Source organism: Enhydra lutris, unplaced genomic scaffold (assembly GCF_002288905.1).
Source record: "Enhydra lutris kenyoni isolate GAN:26980312 unplaced genomic scaffold, ASM228890v2 scaffoldscaffold35, whole genome shotgun sequence".
NCBI lineage: Eukaryota > Metazoa > Chordata > Mammalia > Carnivora > Mustelidae > Enhydra > Enhydra lutris.
Window position 1 is genome coordinate 16,430,980 of NW_019154119.1, and position 18,613 is coordinate 16,449,592.

The 18,613-nt window shown below is 51.0% G+C and overlaps 1 protein-coding gene across 5 annotated transcripts in view; it reads left to right on the plus strand.

Moving 5' to 3' along the window:
* LOC111154187 (ADAM metallopeptidase domain 17) overlaps nucleotides 1-18,064 on the plus strand; it is a 52,249-nt gene extending 34,185 nt beyond the window's left edge. For all 5 annotated transcript variants that reach the window (XM_022513631.1, XM_022513634.1, XM_022513633.1 and 2 more), the window contains 9 exons: nucleotides 915-1,067; nucleotides 5,813-6,012; nucleotides 7,047-7,150; nucleotides 11,725-11,859; nucleotides 13,419-13,549; nucleotides 14,353-14,431; nucleotides 15,173-15,261; nucleotides 16,969-17,019; nucleotides 17,483-18,064. In XM_022513631.1, the coding sequence (XP_022369339.1) occupies nucleotides 915-1,067; nucleotides 5,813-6,012; nucleotides 7,047-7,150; nucleotides 11,725-11,859; nucleotides 13,419-13,549; nucleotides 14,353-14,431; nucleotides 15,173-15,261; nucleotides 16,969-17,019; nucleotides 17,483-17,842 (1,302 nt within the window). In that variant the 3' untranslated portion in view covers nucleotides 17,843-18,064. The remainder of the gene's footprint in view (nucleotides 1-914; nucleotides 1,068-5,812; nucleotides 6,013-7,046; nucleotides 7,151-11,724; nucleotides 11,860-13,418; nucleotides 13,550-14,352; nucleotides 14,432-15,172; nucleotides 15,262-16,968; nucleotides 17,020-17,482) is intronic.
* The last annotated feature ends 549 nt before the right edge of the window (nucleotides 18,065-18,613 follow it).

Consider the following 18,613-nt stretch of genomic DNA (forward strand, 5'->3'; position numbering starts at 1 on the left):
CATGAGAGGCAAATTGAGATTTTTTACATATCTGAAATGTCTTTACCCTACACTTAAATTTGATTGATAATTAAATTTTTTCAGCATTTGCAGGCGTTGTTCCATTATTGTCTTCCAGTGTTTTGTGTTACCCTTAGAATCTGAAATCATTCTGATTTTTTTATCCTTTGTATGTGACCTGTTTTTTCCTTTAGAAGATTTTAGGATCTTGTTTTTGCCCAGATACATCCATTAAGAATGTGTTAGGCACATTCCAGCAAATCCATAAACTGAAAATCCAACAAACAGTGACTTCTAAGAGATGTATTTGCTTCAGTCAACCACAGGGTCAGGGACAGCGTCCTCTGGATGCTGAAGCAGCTTAGTGATGCTCCCTCAGGGAACCAGGATCTTCCCAGTTTTCACTCAGCCCCTCTGAACACAGGCCTTTGTCCTCATGCGTATCCTCTGCTCACAAGATGGTTCTCTTCTGTGTTGCAAAAAGAGGGACAGAGCCTCGTCTGTCCCTTGTAAAAGAAAAAAAACTCTGGAAGTCCCACCCCCTCTGTTTCTATCTCACTGGACAGCCTGACCTACCTTCAAAGAAATACGGGAAGAGGCTATTTTAAGAGTACACTGCCAGCCTGAGCAGGATTAGGATTTTTTAAGGAAGGAAGAAGGGGAGAATGGGCATTGATGGGAAATACTAGTTTCTGACACACTGGTAGTTTGGCTCCAACGTTATACGTGCTGTAGGTTTTTTATCCCACTGTGTTGGGCCCTTCAGTCTGGACACACCAAACTGCCACAGTCCTGCTGTTCTGTTGTTGATCTCGTTCATCAGGACCCCATTTAAGAAAAGCAGGGCCTTGCTGGCCAAAGTAGCTGACGGTGGGATATTAAGTCATAGCGTTTTCTTTGTATGATCATTTAAGGAAGCCGACCTGGTAACAACTCATGAATTGGGACACAATTTTGGAGCAGAGCATGATCCGGATGGCCTAGCAGAATGTGCCCCAAATGAGGACCAGGGAGGAAAATACGTTATGTATCCCATCGCCGTGAGTGGAGATCATGAGAACAATAAGGTATGTATCTTCTGGAGCTTTTTTGGGTAAGGAAGGAAAGAGACTATTATGTTTAATTATAATGAGAGCTCAGAAGAGCCTTCCATTCCAGGTCTGGAACTGTGACTTACAAAGTACCCTCAAACTTGGTTGTGTGTTTTAGAGTGAGGTGTGGTGCATCGAATCTGGTTTATGTTATCATTTGGACTGTTATCAAAGTTAATTGTGTTGATGGGGACTATATGGAAAATTAGTGATAGTAATGGCTCATGTTAGAGGTTTAGATGACAGGGTCTGGTGCAAGTTAAAAGTTTCATGTCATCTCTCTCTCTCTCTTTTTTAAGATTTTATTTATTTGACAGAGCGAGAAAGCACAAGCAGAGGGAGCACCAGGGGTAGAGGGAGAAATAGGCTCCCTGCTGAGCAGGGAGCCTGATGTGGGGACTCAGTCCCCAGACCCCAGGATCATGACCTGAGCCAGAGGCAGACACTTAATCAACTGAGCCATCCAGGCTCCCCAAAAATTTCATGTCATTTCTTATACAAGCTGTTGTTCCTTTTAACTCTACTTAATTTGCACGTTTTCATCAACTTTTGCAACAAAATACATAATTTGCCAGATTATAAACCCCTGTGGGAAAGGCCCATCCATGCTTGTCTTGTTCACAGCTCTGTCTCTAGTGCCTAGCAGGGGTCCCTGGCATGTAGTAATTGGTTGAATAAATAAATGAAGTTTACTGCCAGGGGTTTCTGAGAGTACACTAATCCCATGGGAGAAAGTAAGCCTGGCTACGACGGACTCTGCAAGTGTTCACAGGTGTCTGTTTTGTGCATTTCACTTAAGTTAAGCGGCACAAAGCGTCAGGAGGAGAACACACTGGTGGTGCCGAGTTAGAGAGGGCTGGCTCTAACTGGGAAAGATGGTGAAGTATTTCTCCTGGTTCCTTTTTGGAGCCAGGCCCTGGCTTTAATTTAAAGCCTGGCAGGGAGCTAGAGGAAGGGATTATTTTTGTGTTTCCCTGGCCCTGACCCTGCTTTTGGAAGTTTCTTTCTTTTATTCTTTTTGTCATCTTTTTCCTTGGCTCTTAAGTATAAACGCTCTCTTCCTCTCTTGTTTTGCACCTTAAGCTTTATATTTCCTCTGCTTGACCGCTTGTGCCCCAGGAGCTCTGCCCTCCCTGTTGCACTGTTCCTCCGACTTGCCACATCCTGTTTCTCAGAGTTGTCTCTGCATTTTATTTTTTTTTAAATGATTGATTTATTTTTTTAATTTTAATTTTTTAAAAAGATTTTATTTATTTATCAGAGAGAGTGAGCACAAGCAGGGGGAACAGCAGTCAGAGCAGGCAGAGGGAGAAGCAGGCTTCCCGCTGAGCAAGGAGCCCAATGCGGGACTCAGTCCTAGGACCCTGGGATTATGACCTAAGCTGAAGGCTGCTGCTTAACCAACTGAGCCACCAAGGCGTCCCTGATTTACTTATTTTTAAAGAGAGAATGTGTGCTTGAGGGGGACGAGGGACAGAGGCAGAGGGAGAGAGAGAATCTCAAGCAGACTCCCTGTGGAGCCCAGCACAGGGCCCGATCTCACCACCCCGAGATCACAACCTGAGTCAAAGCAAGACAAGAGATGCTTAACTGACTGAGCCAGTCAGCTGCCCTCTCTGCATTTCTAATCGTGTATATGGTAGCTTAGCGCTATTCAGTAGAAGGTTCTGGGATGACGGAAACATTCTGTGTTAATACAGCAGCACTAGCCATAGGTGCCTGTTGAGCACTCCAGATGTGACCAGAGAGACCAAGTAACTGAATTTTAAATTCTGTTTATTTTATTTTATTATTCTTTCTAAATTGTTTTATTTAAATTCAATAGTGATTGCCTAGGGCTGGAGCTGGGAATGGGAATTAACTGTAAAAGGACATGAGGGACCTTCCTGGGACAAGAACATGTCCACAAGCTGATTTGTGGTGATGGCTGCCCTATTTGGTAGTTATTGGAAATCCCTGACTTGGACACTTGAAGTGGGTAAATTTTGTGATATATAAAATATGTCTTAAATAAAGCTATTAGGAAACAAACAATAATAACAACCCAGCATGAGGGGAGGTGTTGAGGGCGCAGAGGAGGGGGAAGCCATAAGGTGATGGTTGTGGAAGCTGGGGAGGGGCATGTGGGCATTCATGATACCATCGTGTCTACTTTGCAGCTGTGTGAACATTTCTATAATAAAAAGTCTGAAGTATGTGGTGAGGAGGAAGAAATTGAAATAGCCACATTTGGCTCCTGGCTGTAGTTTAGACGGTACACTCTCTGGTCAATTGCTTCTTTGTTATTGAGGATGGTTTGAGTACTTTGGGGGAAATTGTCTTACTTTATAGACTTGTCCTCTATAAGTTCTTCTTGTGAAATTTCCCTGTGAGCTCTTCCATGGCCTTGTAATGACTTCTAAGGAGAATAGTGCCTGGCTAGAGCCTTTTTTTTTTTTTTTTTAAATTTAGGGAAGTGGGGGCACCAGGGTGGCTCAGTCAATTAAGCATTTGCTTTTGGCTCAGGTCATGATCCCCTGGAGTCCTGGGACTGAGCCCCATATTGGGCTCCCTGCTCAGTGAAGATTCTGCTTCTCTCTCTGCCCCTCCCCTGCTTATGCTCGCTCTAACTCACTCTCTCAAACAGATAAATAAAATCTTAAAAAAAAAAAAAAATTCAAGAAGCGCTAGTCATCCACATTGGGCATAGAGCTTTTTTTAAAAAAAAAAAAAAAACACGGGCAACTCTCGGGGCACCTGGCTGGTTTGGTCAGTAGAGCACATGACTCTTGATCTCAGGGTTGTGAGTCCAAGCCCCATGTTGGATGGGGAGCTAAGCTAAATGAAAAGTGAGGGACAAGAAAAGGAGGTGCTAGTTTATCAAAAAAGAACAATTTGTCCATTTATTTATTTTGTCCTAAGCACATCATGTTTAGTGTATTTTCTGTTAGTTTGGTTTTCCCAAGTAGTGATCCTCTAATAAAAAGATACTGGGTGGGACGCCTGGGTGGCTCAGTGGGTTAAAGCCTCTGCCTTCGGCTCAGGTCATGTTCCCAGGGTCCTGGGATGGAGTCCCACATCGGGCTCTCTGCTCAGCAGGGAGCCTACTTCCCCCCACCACATCCTGCCTGCCTCTCTGTCTACTTGTGATCTCTGTCAAATAAATAAATAAAATCTTAAAAAAAAAAAAAAAAGATTAAAAAAAAAGGAAAAAAGATACTGGGCGTCTTCTAATCTACACTTTCAATGAATTTCTTAATAAAAATGTTTGTAACTAGGTAAGAAGCGCTCCCGTTTCCTTGACCTCAAAAGACAGGGCCTGGCACCTCCCACAGGCAAGCTGCTGAGGCCTCAGGCCTCACTGTGCTCATGTGGCACAAGGGGGGTGAGTTTGTAGGAGGGTTTGTTGGTGCAAGAGGAGAGAGTGTGGGAAGGGTGCAAACAGAAGGCCAGAGGTCTTCAGGAAGCATGAAAATTGTTCTCTTAGCTCTTAGCCCAAGGGCCCCGGCCCTCGGATTGTAGCTGTGGCAGGTTAGTGAGGAGGCTGCTTACTGCTTCAGTGTGAATTCTAATTTCCTAGCATCTGGTCTCACATGAGTGCACTGCTAAAACTGAGTTCGCGGATCTGCAGTGCTTGTGAGTAAACCCAGCAAATTCTAATTGCCCAAGGCCTAGACTGAAATAACCAGAGCCCCTAAATATCTTCACCGTAGAATAAATAGGAAGACCCTTTAAAAAACAAAAAAAAAACAAACCAAAGATCTGGTTAATATTTCTGTTTAGGGTGATAAGGTCTTGGATATCATTCCAAAAGTAATCCTTTAGTATCTGATTCAGCGATCACTGTTCCCTTAGGAGGGTCCTGTGCCCTCCGCTCCTCAGGGGCTCCGCGGCTGTCATCTGGGGCAAAGGGAAGCCATTTTAGCAACTGTGCAATAGTTGTGGAGATGCTGTCTCCACAGCATCACTGCACAGGTTTTCCTTCAGTCTCTTACTCCCTTTCTTGCTAATTGCAGATGATTTGGGAAATGGACTCCATTTCAGAGCTCCTGGTAAAAAATCCCCAAATTTATAAGGAAGCCATTTCCCTGGTTCTGTATTGCAAGTGGAGCAGTGAGGGTAGAGGCTTCCTGTGGGACATTGGTCACCTGCAGAAATCTCAAACTTAAAATCCTGGAGACCCATGTGAATGTTTAGGTAACAATTTGGATTCTTGTCGTTTAATAGACTGTATGTAATAGCCTACCTCTTACTATGCTCATCTGTTTAAAAACCTGAAACATCGGTCATTGGTACACACAGCCCGGGAAAAGGAGGTAAATCAGAGATAGACTCCGTTTTGCCTCTCTGAGTCATCCTGTCCAGGAAGATGGTGGCTATGCCGGACTCTCACGGTCACTGCCGCGGCGCTGGGTGCCAGCGGACAGTCTGGGGGGGCCAGAGCGTCGGCCCTCTGGATGGGACTGGCCGGGACGCGCGCGCTCTGTCTTTGTACGGCCTGTCTGGGGAGAAGTTTGGCTCCTAACCAGACGCACGCCAGCTTTTGTGCACCCAGCTGAGGGGACAGCTTGATTCCACGAAGCTGGCTTTCTGAGGGGGCAGTGGTGGAATTTGACAGACCTTCGAGGTGGCTCTGCTTGTGGCTCTTACAGTGAGAGTTTGTCTCTAGAGAAGAAACACAAGCACTACTTGGGAATGACGTGGTGTTATTTTGGTTCCTTTGTGGCCCTTCCTCTGGTAAGATGTTCTCCAACTGCAGTAAGCAGTCCGTCTACAAGACCATCGAGAGTAAGGCCCAGGAGTGTTTTCAAGAGCGAAGCAACAAGGTGTGTGGGAACTCCAGGGTGGACGAAGGAGAGGAGTGCGACCCTGGCATCATGTACCTGAACAACGACACGTGCTGTAGCAGCGACTGCATGCTGAGGGCCGGCGTGCAGTGCAGGTGAGCGCGGGCAGCGGTCACGCGGGGGGGTGGGGAGGCTCACGGGCGCGTGTGTGTCCTTTTCTCCTTAACAGCAAGGAAACTGCTTTCTGGGAAGCAGTGTGACTTTATGTCACAAAATCTCTAATCTTGTAGACTTTTTGATTCAGGATCCCATAGCTCAAAGAGTCTTTTTTAAGGAAACGAGAGAGGTGATTAAATGAGAATGTTCACAGCTGCATTCTTCTTCTTCTTTTTTTTTTTTTTTAAGATTTTATTTATTTGACAGAGACAGAGTGAGAGAGGGAACACAAGCAGGGGGAGCGGGAGAGGGAGAAGCAGGCTTCCCGCTGAGCAGGAAGCCCGATGCAGGGCTTGATCCCAGCACCCTGGGAACATGACCTGAGCCAAAGGCAGACACTTAACAACTGAGCCACCCAGGTGCCCTGCTGCATTATTTTAGAGTAACAAGATATTAGGCCCAGGCGACAGTCCTGAGATCTAAATTGTTGTGTTTCTATGCAATAAAACCGTGTGGAAGACTATGTTCAGTGGCATACACTAAATGCAGAGGAAGCAGGTCACAAATGAGAAGGTACCAGTGTTTGCGCGTTGCGGACTGGTGCCTGGCTTAGCGTAGAGGAGGAACCTCGAGTTGATGGTGAGTAGCAGATGTGAACGATGTGTGGTGCTACTGTCGGTGGAAATCCTGATGGAACTCTGATTCCGGCTGCCTCGTTTCCTCCCCATTGATGGCCTTGCAGGCATAGGTCTTCCTTTTTTTAAACTACTGTATCAAGTTAACGAAAACCAGGGACACCAAGATGTTCCAAGGATGAGTCCCCTCGGACCTCTCCGCGCTCCTGCTTGATGGCCCCGCAGGAAGGGCAGACAGTGTGTGCAGGCGGCCGGCGCCCGGGAGGCCGACTTTGCAGGATCGGGCGGCCCAGCCGAGGGGCCTTCCCCGCCGTCTGCAGGGCCCCCTGACATGACCGTAGTGTTTGCTGTGGGGCTGACTTTGACTGGAACTGTACCTGTCTGCTCTGCCTCTGCAGTGATAGGAACAGTCCTTGCTGTAAAAACTGTCAGTTCGAGACTGCCCAGAAGAAGTGCCAAGAGGCGATCAATGCTACTTGCAAAGGCGTGTCTTACTGCACAGGTGAGTCCTTTTGCTGGTTCTCTTGGGATGCTTTTGCTCAGGTGAGCATGTGTATGTTTGAAACAACACTGTATTTTGTTCAGATGAAAACAGCCTTTAGAATCGTACTCCTCCGTTTGAGATGCACTTACCAGTGGTCAGCGCCAGACCCGTTGTGCTTGCTTTCTTATTTTGTCCGCTTCATTCCCATCACCTCCTTCCTCTCACGGGCGTCTAATATTTGCCTGGGTATGTGTATTTCCTTGGAAGATAATATCGTGTTAGTTTGTGTATATATGTGTTTTTAACATGCCAGGATAATACTCCGCTTTCGATCTTTTTCTAAACTCAATGCCAGTTTTTATGAAGTATCCCTGTCATGCCGTCTGTGGTGTGTGTATCTGTGTCTGTACATGGTCATTGTTCGGACCCCTGCTGAGTTTACTTGTGTGCTGTAGTGTATGGTACTCGCCTGTTCACTAAGTGACGGCTTGGACTGCCTTCATCTTGGTGCCGCCGATAGGAGTTCAACAGATGTCTCCCACCTGTCTCCCAGGTGTTGTAAGGGTTTTCTGGCTGCATGTGGGGGAACAGAGTTGCTTGGTCATAGGAAGTGGCCCCGTGTTGATCTCTCTAGAACAGTCATGATGCACCTGTAGTGTATGTGGATTCCTGCGTCCCCGTGTCCTCATCAACCCTTGCTGTTACTCAGATGGTCTTCTGTTTTTTGCCAATCTGATGAGTATAAAGTGATCTCTCATCCATATTTGCATGTTTCTTGAAGGTACCTGTGTCTCCTTTTATCTGTTAGCTATGCAAAGTTTTCCTTTTGTCAATAGCCAGTTCATATATTTGGTTCTTTTTAAAATTTTTTTAAAGTATTCCTCATGCCCAACCTGGGGCTTGAACTCACAACCCTGAGGTTAAGAGTTGCGTGTTCTGGGGCACTTAAGCAGTCCAGCTCTTGGTTTTGGCTCAGGTCACAGTCTCTGGGTTGTGGAATCAAGACCCACGTTGGGCTCTGTGCTCAGCAGGAATTCTGAGATTCTCTCCCTCTCCCTTTGCCCCTTTCCCTGATCACCTTTTGTGAGCTCTTGCTCTCTTTTTCTATTAAATAAACCTAAAAAGTCGCATGCTCTAATAACTGAGACATCAGGGTGCCCCTATATGGTTCATTTTTAAAAATTTGGGTTTCATGTCTTTTTGATATTGTTGACTTAGAGGAGTCATTGTATGATAATTTGATTGGTTTATAAGTTGCATATACCTTCATCCTATTTGTTGTCCATCTCGGAACAGAAACTTTAATTTTTCTTTTTAAAGGTTTTATTTTTATGTATTTGTCAGAGAGAACAAGTAGAGGGAGCAGCAGGCAGAGGGAGAAGCAGACTCCCTGCTGAGCAGAGAGCCCGATGTGGGGCTCCATCCCAGGACCCTGGGATCATGACCTGAGCCGAAGGCAGATGCTTAACCCGCTGAGCCCCCCAGGTGCCCTGTTCACCCATTTAAAGTGTACAGTTAGTGGTTTTTAAGGTGTTCGCATTCGTGCACCTGCCAGCAGTCAGTGTCAGAACGTTTCCATCACCTTAAAGAGAAACCTGTGTCCCGTAGCCATCACTGAATGTCCTCATTCCCCGCCAGCCCCAGAAAACCAGTGATCTTTTTGTCTCTGTGTATTTGCCTGTTCTGGACATTTCATATAAGCAGAATCCTACAACACATGGCCCTTTGCAGCTGTCTTCTTTCATTCGGAATCAGGTTTTTGGGACTCCTTGTGTCATAGCATGAAGCCGTCATCGTCTGTCCTTGTCGCTGAGGGATCGCCATTGTGTTCGTCTGTCCCGCATTTTGTTACATTCGTTCACCAGTTGATGCGCTTTGGGATTATTTCCACTTTCTGATGATGACTAACACCGCTGTGGATATTTCTGTACAAGATTTTGTGTGGTTGCGTGTCTGTCGTTCCCCAGTCGAGACCCAGGAGCAGAGTCGCTGGGTTGGATGGTAGCCGTACCCTCGTTTGAGGAGCCTCAGGGCTGTCGCGCTAGCAGTGTGCGGTGTCACGTTCCCGCCTGCGGCATCGGTGGCTTCCTGTGCGTCCACGGCCTCAGCTCCACTGGTTATCTTTTTGGTTCTCACCTTCCTAGCGAAGCTCTGTGTCAGTTTGGTTTTTCCTTTTCCTTTCCTTTTTTTTTTTTTTTTAAGATTTTATTTATTCGATGAGGGGGGAACACAAGCAGGGGCAGTGGGAGAGGGAGAAGCAGGCTTCCCATTGAGTGGGGAGCCCGATGCGGGGCTCGATCCCAGGACCCCAGGATCATGACCCGAGCCGAAGGCAGATGCTTAACAACTGAGCCACCCAGGCGCCCCTCCTTTGCCTTTTCAACGTGCATTTTATAAGACGCCACTCATGCCTCCTACGTTCTGAGACCTGTCAGCACGGCTGCAGTTTGCCAGTTGTCAGGAGCTGGAACGGCTCAGGCAAGCTTCTCACGAACATTCTCTAGCTACGCTCAGTATGTCAGCCTTGGTTTTAGTAATAAAGCAGATTCAGAAAAATTCTTTTTAAATAAGCATTATCAAAGCAATTTGAAAAAATTTATTCGTTCTTATCGAATAGCCTTTCTTTCCCTCGCTATTTTCTATGAAGGAGCAGCTAGCAGAATATTAACTCCTTATAAAGACCCCGCGTTCACCACCAGCAACGTCCGCATCACCTGGGACCTTGCTCGAAGTGGACGTTGTTGGTCCCTCTGCCGCCTTCCCCCAGGCCCAGGGCCCCAGCGGCTCTGAGGACAGGTGCAGTGACCTGTGCCACCTGCTCCGTCTACCCGTGGGTTCCGATGCACCCAGAGTCTCGGGAGCCTGGAGACTAGGTGGCTCTGTGTGTTTAATGCTTGTCCTCTGCATCTGGTGCCCTGACGTTAGTGCTGAGAACGCGTGTGCAGCGGATACTTGTGGGACATTTTGCACGTGTGTGTTCAGGGCAGCAGCACGCACTGAAAATACCGGGGAATGCGGTCTCCCCGTCACTGACATGCTACCCTGTCCCCATGGCCTCCTTTCAGCAGCCGCACACTTGTTACATGCCCATCCTATTGACCCCGAGTGCCCAGCAGCATAAACGGTTTCGTCAGACCAGAGGCACAGGTGATGTGCCCGTGTCAGTGTATATCGGGTACTTCGTGGAGGGCTTCTTTTGTTTGAGACAGGACAGGTTTCTCTGAGTTTCCCGATACCACTCCACTGACTTTCAAGTCCTGAGTTCTTTCGGACTCCGGGCTTTGGTCCCATTTGTCAGGGGAAGGGCCAGGCCTCTGGCTCTGGCCACCATCCGCCGTCCGCATGCGGTAGTTCTCTTCTTGCGGTCATGTTTAACTGCCTGTGCTGCTCGCTTTCCAGAAAGAGCCCCTCACTCCATCCTCTCACTTGAATTTAACATCCTTCTGTGGCTTTTCTTTTGTCCGGAAGAATCATTGATTCACTTAAGAAATACTTGTGGGGTACTTACGGCGTGTGATAGATTAGACGAAGTTGATTTATTCCTAGTTTTGATCTTTGCTTTCGTGGAGCTCACCAGTCTGAACCGAAACCTCATCCTCACATAGACATAAATTGAGGGGTGCCTGGGTGGCTCAGTCAGTTGAGTGCCTGACTCTTGATTTCAGCTCAGGTCATTTTATTTCTTTATTATTTATTTGACAGAGAGAGCGAGCAAGCGAGCACACAAGCAGAGGGAGCGAGAGAGGGAGAAGCAGGCTCCCTGCTGAGCAAGGAGCCCAGTGCGGGGCTTGATCTTAGGACTCTGGGACCATGACCTGAATTGAAGGCGGACGCTTAGCCGACTGAACCACCCTGGTGTGCCCTTCAGCTCAGGTCTTGATCTCAGGGTCATGGGTTCGAGCCCTACTTTGGGTTCCCCACTGGGTGTGGCGCCTACTTAAAAAAAAAGCCATAAGTTGCAAAACGTGCGCTTGAAGGAGAGAAGCAGCTGTAGGGATGGAAGCACTGGGTGAACGTAGGGCCGCGGGAGGTCTGAGGGAGGTCTTGGAGCCAGATCTAAGGGTGAGAAAAAGCCAGCCAGTGCCCTCCAGGGCAGAAACGAGAACATTCCGGGTAGACTGAACCGCGTATGTTATGGTTCCGAGGGAGAGACCTTGGAGAGGGGAAGACACTGGACGCCGGCTGAGGGCTCAGGAGTGGCCGCCGGTGAGGTAGGAGGAGCCCGGCCGGCCGCTGCCGCGAGCCTCCCGCAGAGCTTGCTTCTCAGGCCGGTGGCGGCCGTGACGTTTGCTCCGTGGTGCGTCGGTGCTCCTGTGTGTGTCCCGTTATCTGTAGTTACGTTGCACAGAGGAAAGGTAAAAGCAAGATGTTAAATAGTGGCTGAGGGGCGGGGCGGGAGCGCGGACGTGCACCGCGGGGCTGGGCGCAGCCAGGCACTCTGAGCTGGCGGCCGCTGGGCCCGGGCCGCTGGCGTCCTGTCCCCGGGCCACTTTGTGCCCTTCGTGAAGCACGGTGCCAACTTCTGTGGGCACCCGAGGCCTGCTTCTGCCGCGTGACTCACGGCGACCTGTGTGCTTCCCGCGTGCTTGCAGGTGACAGCAGCGAGTGCCCCCCGCCCGGCAACGCCGCGGACGACACGGTGTGCCTGGATCTCGGCAAGTGTAAAGACGGGAAGTGCGTCCCCTTCTGTGAGCGGGAGCAGCAGCGGGAGTCCTGCGCGTGTAACGGTGAGCACACGTCCGTGCCGTGTCCTTGCAGCCGTGTCCTTGCAGCCGGAGTGGAGCCAGTCATGCCTGCCGGGCCCGTCCCTCCCTCCGGGGGCCTGGCAGTCCCTGCTGGGCCGGGGTGGCGGTGAGATCCCAGCCGGGGGCGGTGCAGGGCAACGGGGTCTGGGGGCGCCCTCCAGCTCCGCATCCGGTCCACTGACTTGTCCGTGAATGCCCGCCTGTTGGTCGTCCTTCCTGCTCCACGTTCAGACCAAGTGGCAGGCTTAGGGGTGGGAGAGGAGGAAGCGGTGCGGGTGAGCGGGTGGGTGGAGGAGTGTCCTCGCTGCGCCCTGCCGCCACGTGGTACCCTGCGTGAGCACAGCAGGAGTCCACTGCGGCCACCGGCTGGGGACTCCTGCTCCTCGGGACTTCAGCCAGAGGGAGCTGGTCCCAGGGTCTGACCCTGCCCGTTAGGGTGTTTGCTCTCGTCACCAGGGCTGAGCCTGCTGCCTTCTGCTGCCTGCCTGATGTCTGGGGCAGGGGCCTCGCTTAGCGATGGTTGGCGACATCACGCTGGCTTCTCAGACGCTTGTCCTCAGGTTTCCACCTTCTATTTTTGGAACTCCCGAGTCTGAGAAGGGACCGACTGGGCTCCAGGCTTCCTGCCCTGCCTCACCTCAGGAGGCTTCTGTTGCTTTCAAAACCATGCAGAAGTCGGAGCCAGTGGGTTGGGAACCCCCAGGCGCACGGTGCAGGGAGCGGCTCTTCTGGGGGAGCAGCAGTAAATACGGAGGATGACACACGGTAGATTCCAAGCCAGTCATTTCCTGAGGGAGCGGCAGGGGGCCTGGGATGCCTGGAGAGACCCACAGTAAGCACCCAGGAAATGCTTGACCACTGGACGAATGATGGAAATGTCTCCTTTCCCATTCGAGCGCTTTTGCTGGGTTTTGTGTTCTAGTTGATTCCAGGTTCTCCCACGTAAGTGACCAGGGAGTCCTCTGGGTCACATACTGTTCCGAGTTGCGTTGTCAGTTGACATTTTGGCCATTTCTGTTGTTGGTGTGTGTGCCACATGGCCTATGTGGTGCCTAGTTGGTTCCGTGACCCACATGCTGTGGGCGGTAGGTGTAGACGGAGGTTCAGCCCCTGCGCTCACGTCACCCCGTGGCTCCCTGAGGCCCGCACCCGGCTCTTGTGTCACAGTGGTACTGGCTCTCACTGGAGCCTTGGTTCTCCCGGGGTGTATTTGAAACGGCGACACCAAGGGTTGAAGTCGGCGGTGTAACAAGAATGTTGGGATGAAGAGAAACGTTGAGAATCATAAGGGATCTGAAGAAGAATCATTCGGCTTTTATTCCGTTAAGGGAGGCTCTTTGGTGTAAATTGTCCTTGTCTTGTGGCCTGAGGACTGAGGAGCCTGAACTCAGAAGTTAGTCTTGGGGGGTGCACGAAGGCTAGTTTGCTGTTGAAAAATAAAGGCATTTCCTTCTCCGTGGGGAGCGGGGTGGGGAGGAGAGGAGGGAAGGAGGAACGAGGCTGCAGTCCGGCTGTCCATATGCTCCCTGGTTCTGTTCCAGAAACTGACAACTCGTGCAAGGTGTGCTGCAGGGACCCCTCGGGCCGGTGTGTGCCCTACGTTGACGCTGAACAGAAGAATTTATTCTTGAGGAAAGGGAAGCCCTGTACGGTGGGCTTCTGTGACATGAATGTGAGTATTTACTTCCATACAGCTTTTTCTGTGACAGCCAGACGGGCAGTTTTGATACTATGAGGACTTGATTTTGCCAGGGGAGAGAGTCCTGCCGTGCCTTTGTCACCCACTGCCTGCTCTCGTCTGTCTGGAGCAGGCTGTGGGGATAACGCAAGGTGAGGCGCCAGGTGCTCTCGGGGAGCTGGAGCACGCTCTGTCCCGAGCAGGGGACCCTGAATCCAGTGACTGCGGCGGAGGGAGCTTTTCTAGTAGAGTCGGCTTGTTTTAGGCAGTGTGTGTTAATGACTTGGTTTTCTAGATTAATTATAAAATTGACTAAGATTGTGAAATTGCAAGTTTTGATTTAAAACCAGTGCTGATAGAGGAAAGACCCAGAGGTGGCTTGACGCACCTGCATCAGGCCCTCTTAGCCTCCAGTGAAACACATTTCATTCCCCTGGAGTCACAGGCGTGGATTTAAAGGGGTTAGGCTGGCTTCCCAGGCAGTCTGGTTAGGTTCCTCTTGGTGCGTGTGCGGCGCGCGCACGGGTGTGGTCAGTGCAGCCCTTGCTAGAGGGCCTGTCTTAAACAAAATTGGTTTTCTCAAGTTTCGTTTCCTGGGAATTCTAAATTCACTTATAAAAATGGGCTGATTGTGGAAGTGGAAGTGACAAGTGTCTCCTGCTGCGTTAGGTCCCTGTGTCCAAAACTGGGCCCCTGCAGCTGTGATTTCCTGAAGCCTTTCATGTCCATCCCTTGTACCCAGCCGCGCCGCTCCTGACGCAGTCCTTTTCGGGCACTGCTGTGTTCTGTGTTCACAGGGCAAGTGTGAGAAGCGAGTACAGGACGTCATCGAGCGGTTTTGGGACTTCATCGACCAGCTGAGCATCAATACTTTTGGTAGGTGATTTCCCCAGTGGCTCTTTGCTTGGAAGTGAGCAGAGTTTGGTGATGACCTGAGGAAAGTATGCTTTTGGGTTACTACGTCGGATCCTGAAGCAGATGGAAATATTCACGGTGTTCGCTGGCGCAGCTTTGTCAGCTGAGATGAAGCACACACCCGGCTCTCCCGCCGCGTCGTGCAGATGCGCAGGTTTTCAGACAAGGGAAGGCCACACGTTTTCGAAATTCTGGCGTCTTTAAGAAGTGGACACTGGAACTGTAAGCCTGGTTCAGTCCTGCAGGTTGTAAATCTGAATCCGGTTTCATGGGAGCCTCAGGACAGACCAAAAGTGGGCCTCGGGTTTTGCAGAAGCAGCAACGTATTCTGTCTTGCAGGGTCGGAATTCATTGTCAGAAAAATAGTACCCGGATGACAGTGACTTTGTCCTGTCACGCATCGTCGCGAGCAGTAGCCTCCTGTGTGCTTGGTCCCTGACACCGTCACTCAGGGATCGTGTTGAGCACTGTGTGATGCGGTCTGTCCTGCACGAGGGTCTCAGGGCTCTGTCTGGAGGAGTGTCCGTAGCTCAGGGGATGGTGCGGGCTGGCACAGGGGACACTGACGCCTCTTGGGCTGCCTCGGTAGTACTACCTGGCCGGCAGTCTGTCTCATTTGGCACCATGGTAATATACTAAGAGCATTTAATTTTGTGTCTAAAGTACTTGATCAGAACACTGACTGTTTGGAATTGTTCACAGGGAAGTTTTTAGCGGACAACATCGTAGGTTCCGTCCTGGTTTTCTCCTTGATATTTTGGATCCCCTTCAGCATTCTTGTCCATTGCGTGGTAAGTCACCAACTTGTAGGTAATGAGACATTTTATTAGAATTTTGAGCAATTGCATCTTACAACTTTTGGAAAAGATAAAATTGGTTCTTCGCAAGATCTGACCTGATGTTTCCAGTGACATTTTTTGGTGTTATTCCCTGGGAAAGCTTATTTTGTGAGAAGTTTAGCTAATCGTTTTTTAAAAAGAATTATGCTTTTTGTATGTGGATATATGTTCTCGTGTGTAATTGGAGGAATGTTATACTTCTGAGCCCGGGAGACTGTTTCACTGCACTTGCCTAGGGCCTCCTAGTGAAGCTTTGAAATAAGAGCGTTTCAGGCTTTGTTAGAGCAAATAGCAAACCTCAGCACACCGCAGACGCGCCCCTCTACCAAGTGGTTTCCTGTTTGCTTTATTGCTTCGGGTGTTCACATCCCCCCGTCTGGTAAGAGGGAGCAATCTTTATTATCTTCCTTCGAAACGAGTAACCGCTAACAAGGTGCATTGGGCTTTCCCCCGTGAACTCCTTGTGATTCATCAACTTGGAGACTTTAAACAACTCTTACAACTTCATTCACCTGGCTTCTGTGGGAAAAAGATGATTTGTCTGCTGTCGAGACGAGAAATCAGATCCAGGCTTGCAGACTTGTGCTCTGGAACTCTCGGGCACGCCTCCTCACGTGAGCGCTTGGAACATTCGGGCGCAGCTGCGTCATGAGGTGTTACTCCTCTGCTCCGCTCCGGTCTTGCCGGGGCCTCCCTGAGCCGCTCTTCCTCGGTGGTGCGCGTGGTGGGCGTGGGGAGGGAGAGCTCGGGAGCAGCCGAGAATGGCGCCCCCACCACTCCCCCGTTACCGTTGTTTGACGAGGTCAGTCTGCTTTGTTTGCCTTGAGAGTTGCCGCTGTGCACCGAGGCCGGACGCTGGGTCTTGGAGCAAAGCCACTAGATAGGTGGAGGCTGGTGCCTGGTCGCTGACCACGGAATGTGTGGGGGCAGCTGGGCTGGAAGCCAGGCCTAGATTTCCGGGCTCCGCGTCCTGCCTTGCCCGCTGTCATCTGTTCCAGCCGGGCAGGCGCGGGGCGGCAGCTGGAGCCGTGTGTGCAGCGGGCGCTTCGGGCTCAGTTCCTCTAAGAATTTGGGCCACAGTGAACTCTGGGAACAGCTGAGTGTTGAGGCGGGGCGGGCTGGGGCATTCGGAGGCCAGTACCAGGTGGGCGAGCCCGCAGCGTCCCTAACCCCCGGCAGCTGGCCCCACGGTCAGCAGTGCCCTGGTGTGACCCCTGCCCTCAGGGACCTGCCTCTGGGGAACTCTCCCAGAAGAACTATACTTAAGCGTTTCTTGACTAGTTGCTTACTTGACATCCAAACACTGATGGCCCCAAGGGCAAAGGAAGCACTTCCGGGCTGGTGGCAGAACTCACAAAGTTGATGTAAGAAATTCTTTTCACTGGGGCGCCTGGGTGGCTCAGTGGGTTGAGCGTCTGCCTTCGGCTCAGGTCATGATCGCGGGGTCCCAGGATCGAGTCCCACATCCGGCTCTCTGCTCAGCGGGGAGCCTGCTTCTCCCTCTGCCCCTCACCTTGCTTGTGCTTCCTCACTCTTTCAAATACATCAGTCTTAGAAAAAATTCTTCTCATCGACTGGCCCTGCTGACACTCGGCGCACTCGTGTTCTGAGGCAGTTCATCGCTTAAGGATGACCTTTCCCTCCTCGTTTTCCTCCTAGGATAAGAAACTGGACAAGCAGTACGAGTCCCTGTCCCTGTTCCACCCCAGCGTAAGTACCCGCGGGCCAGTCCCGCAGGCGCGCGGGGCCCTGCTGGAGCCAGGGCTGCCCGTTGGCCGCCCCAGCGAGGGCCTGTGGCCTCTGCCGCCGCGCGTCTCTGCCTGTGGGACGTCCTGCGGCGGCGGGAAGGGTCCAGGCTGGAGCCGCCCTTAGTGGCGCGAGGGAGGCAGAGCCGGGAGGGAGGCTGCACCCGCCCCGGCCGGGACTTAGCTGTTCAGCACTGACCTGGTTTAACGTTTTGACTTTCCCTGTCCTGAGACCCTGACTTGAGGATTGTTTCTTGAGCGCTCTTTTGGGACTCCGATGGCCAGTTGTAGGACATGTGGAAGGTGGGGGAGCCTCACCTCTGGCTTTGCTTAGCGGGAGGGGTCACTGTGCCCGAGGGGACAGCCACGTGTCGGGGGCGGGGGGAGCTGTGGGACCTGGGTCGGTCTCTGACTCCGGCTCTTCGCAGAACGTGGAGATGCTGAGCAGCATGGACTCCGCCTCGGTGCGCATCATCAAGCCCTTCCCCGCGCCCCAGACGCCCGGCCGCCCGCAGCCCCTGCAGCCCCTGCAGGTCGCCTCCGCGCCGCCGCTGCCCCCCGCCGCCCCCAAACTGGAGCCCCAGAGAATGGACACGATCCAGGAGGACCCCAGCACGGACTCGCACGCGGACGAGGACGGCTTCGAGAAGGACCCCTTCCCCAACAGCGGCACCGCCGCCAAGTCCTTCGAGGACCTCACCGGCCGTCCGGTGCCGCGAAGCGAGAAGGCCGCCTCGTTCAAGCTGCAGCGGCAGAACCGCGTGGGCAGCAAGGAGACCGAGTGCTAGGCCGCGGCTCCCGGCACGGGGCCGCGGCCGGCAGACTGGGGAGCCCCGCGTCCGTGCTTCGAGGGTCGGCGGGGGACGAAGGGACCGCGCAGCAGAGGCCGGTCGCGGGTCTGGACCCGTCACACTCGGGAATTGCTTGTGTGCCGAGGCCCCTGTCTTTTGGGAGAGGTGAGGTGAATCTGGCTTATTTTGAGGCTTTCAGGTTTTAGTTTTTTTTTTTTTGGTTTTTAAAATACCCTTCAACCTGTGGTGCAGAAGCAGAAAATACAGCTGGATTAGGTTATGAATATTTACATTTTTGTAAATTTACCTTTGTACTGAGAACAGCACTGGTTAAGGAGATCAGTTTTTGGGGGGTTTTTTGGTTTTTTTTTTTTTAATACACTGTAATGATCCGCTGACTCTTGGGAGGCATTTAGCAGTTACTTGTGAGGACAACTGGAACACAGATTTTATTTTTTGCCTTCAGTAAAGATAAAGGAGAGAAAACAGAGTTATACGTTCTTTCTCAACTGTGGGCTCTGTTTTTAGGCATTCCCCAGAGCTTTTAGCAGCAGGGAGAACCACCCAGCTTCCTCCTAAAGATAGATGTGTGAACATGGTTTCCCAAATTCTGAGGTTAGCACTTTCTAGAATTAAAAGTCTAGCTTACAAGTAGCCAAACTGAATGTACAGACTCCTGCCAACTGTTCAGGGCCCCAGTTCGCCGGGAAGTTTGTTTTCTAAGTCTGTCTGGTGCCGCTGCCGCACTTACGAGCGCCATTCACAAAA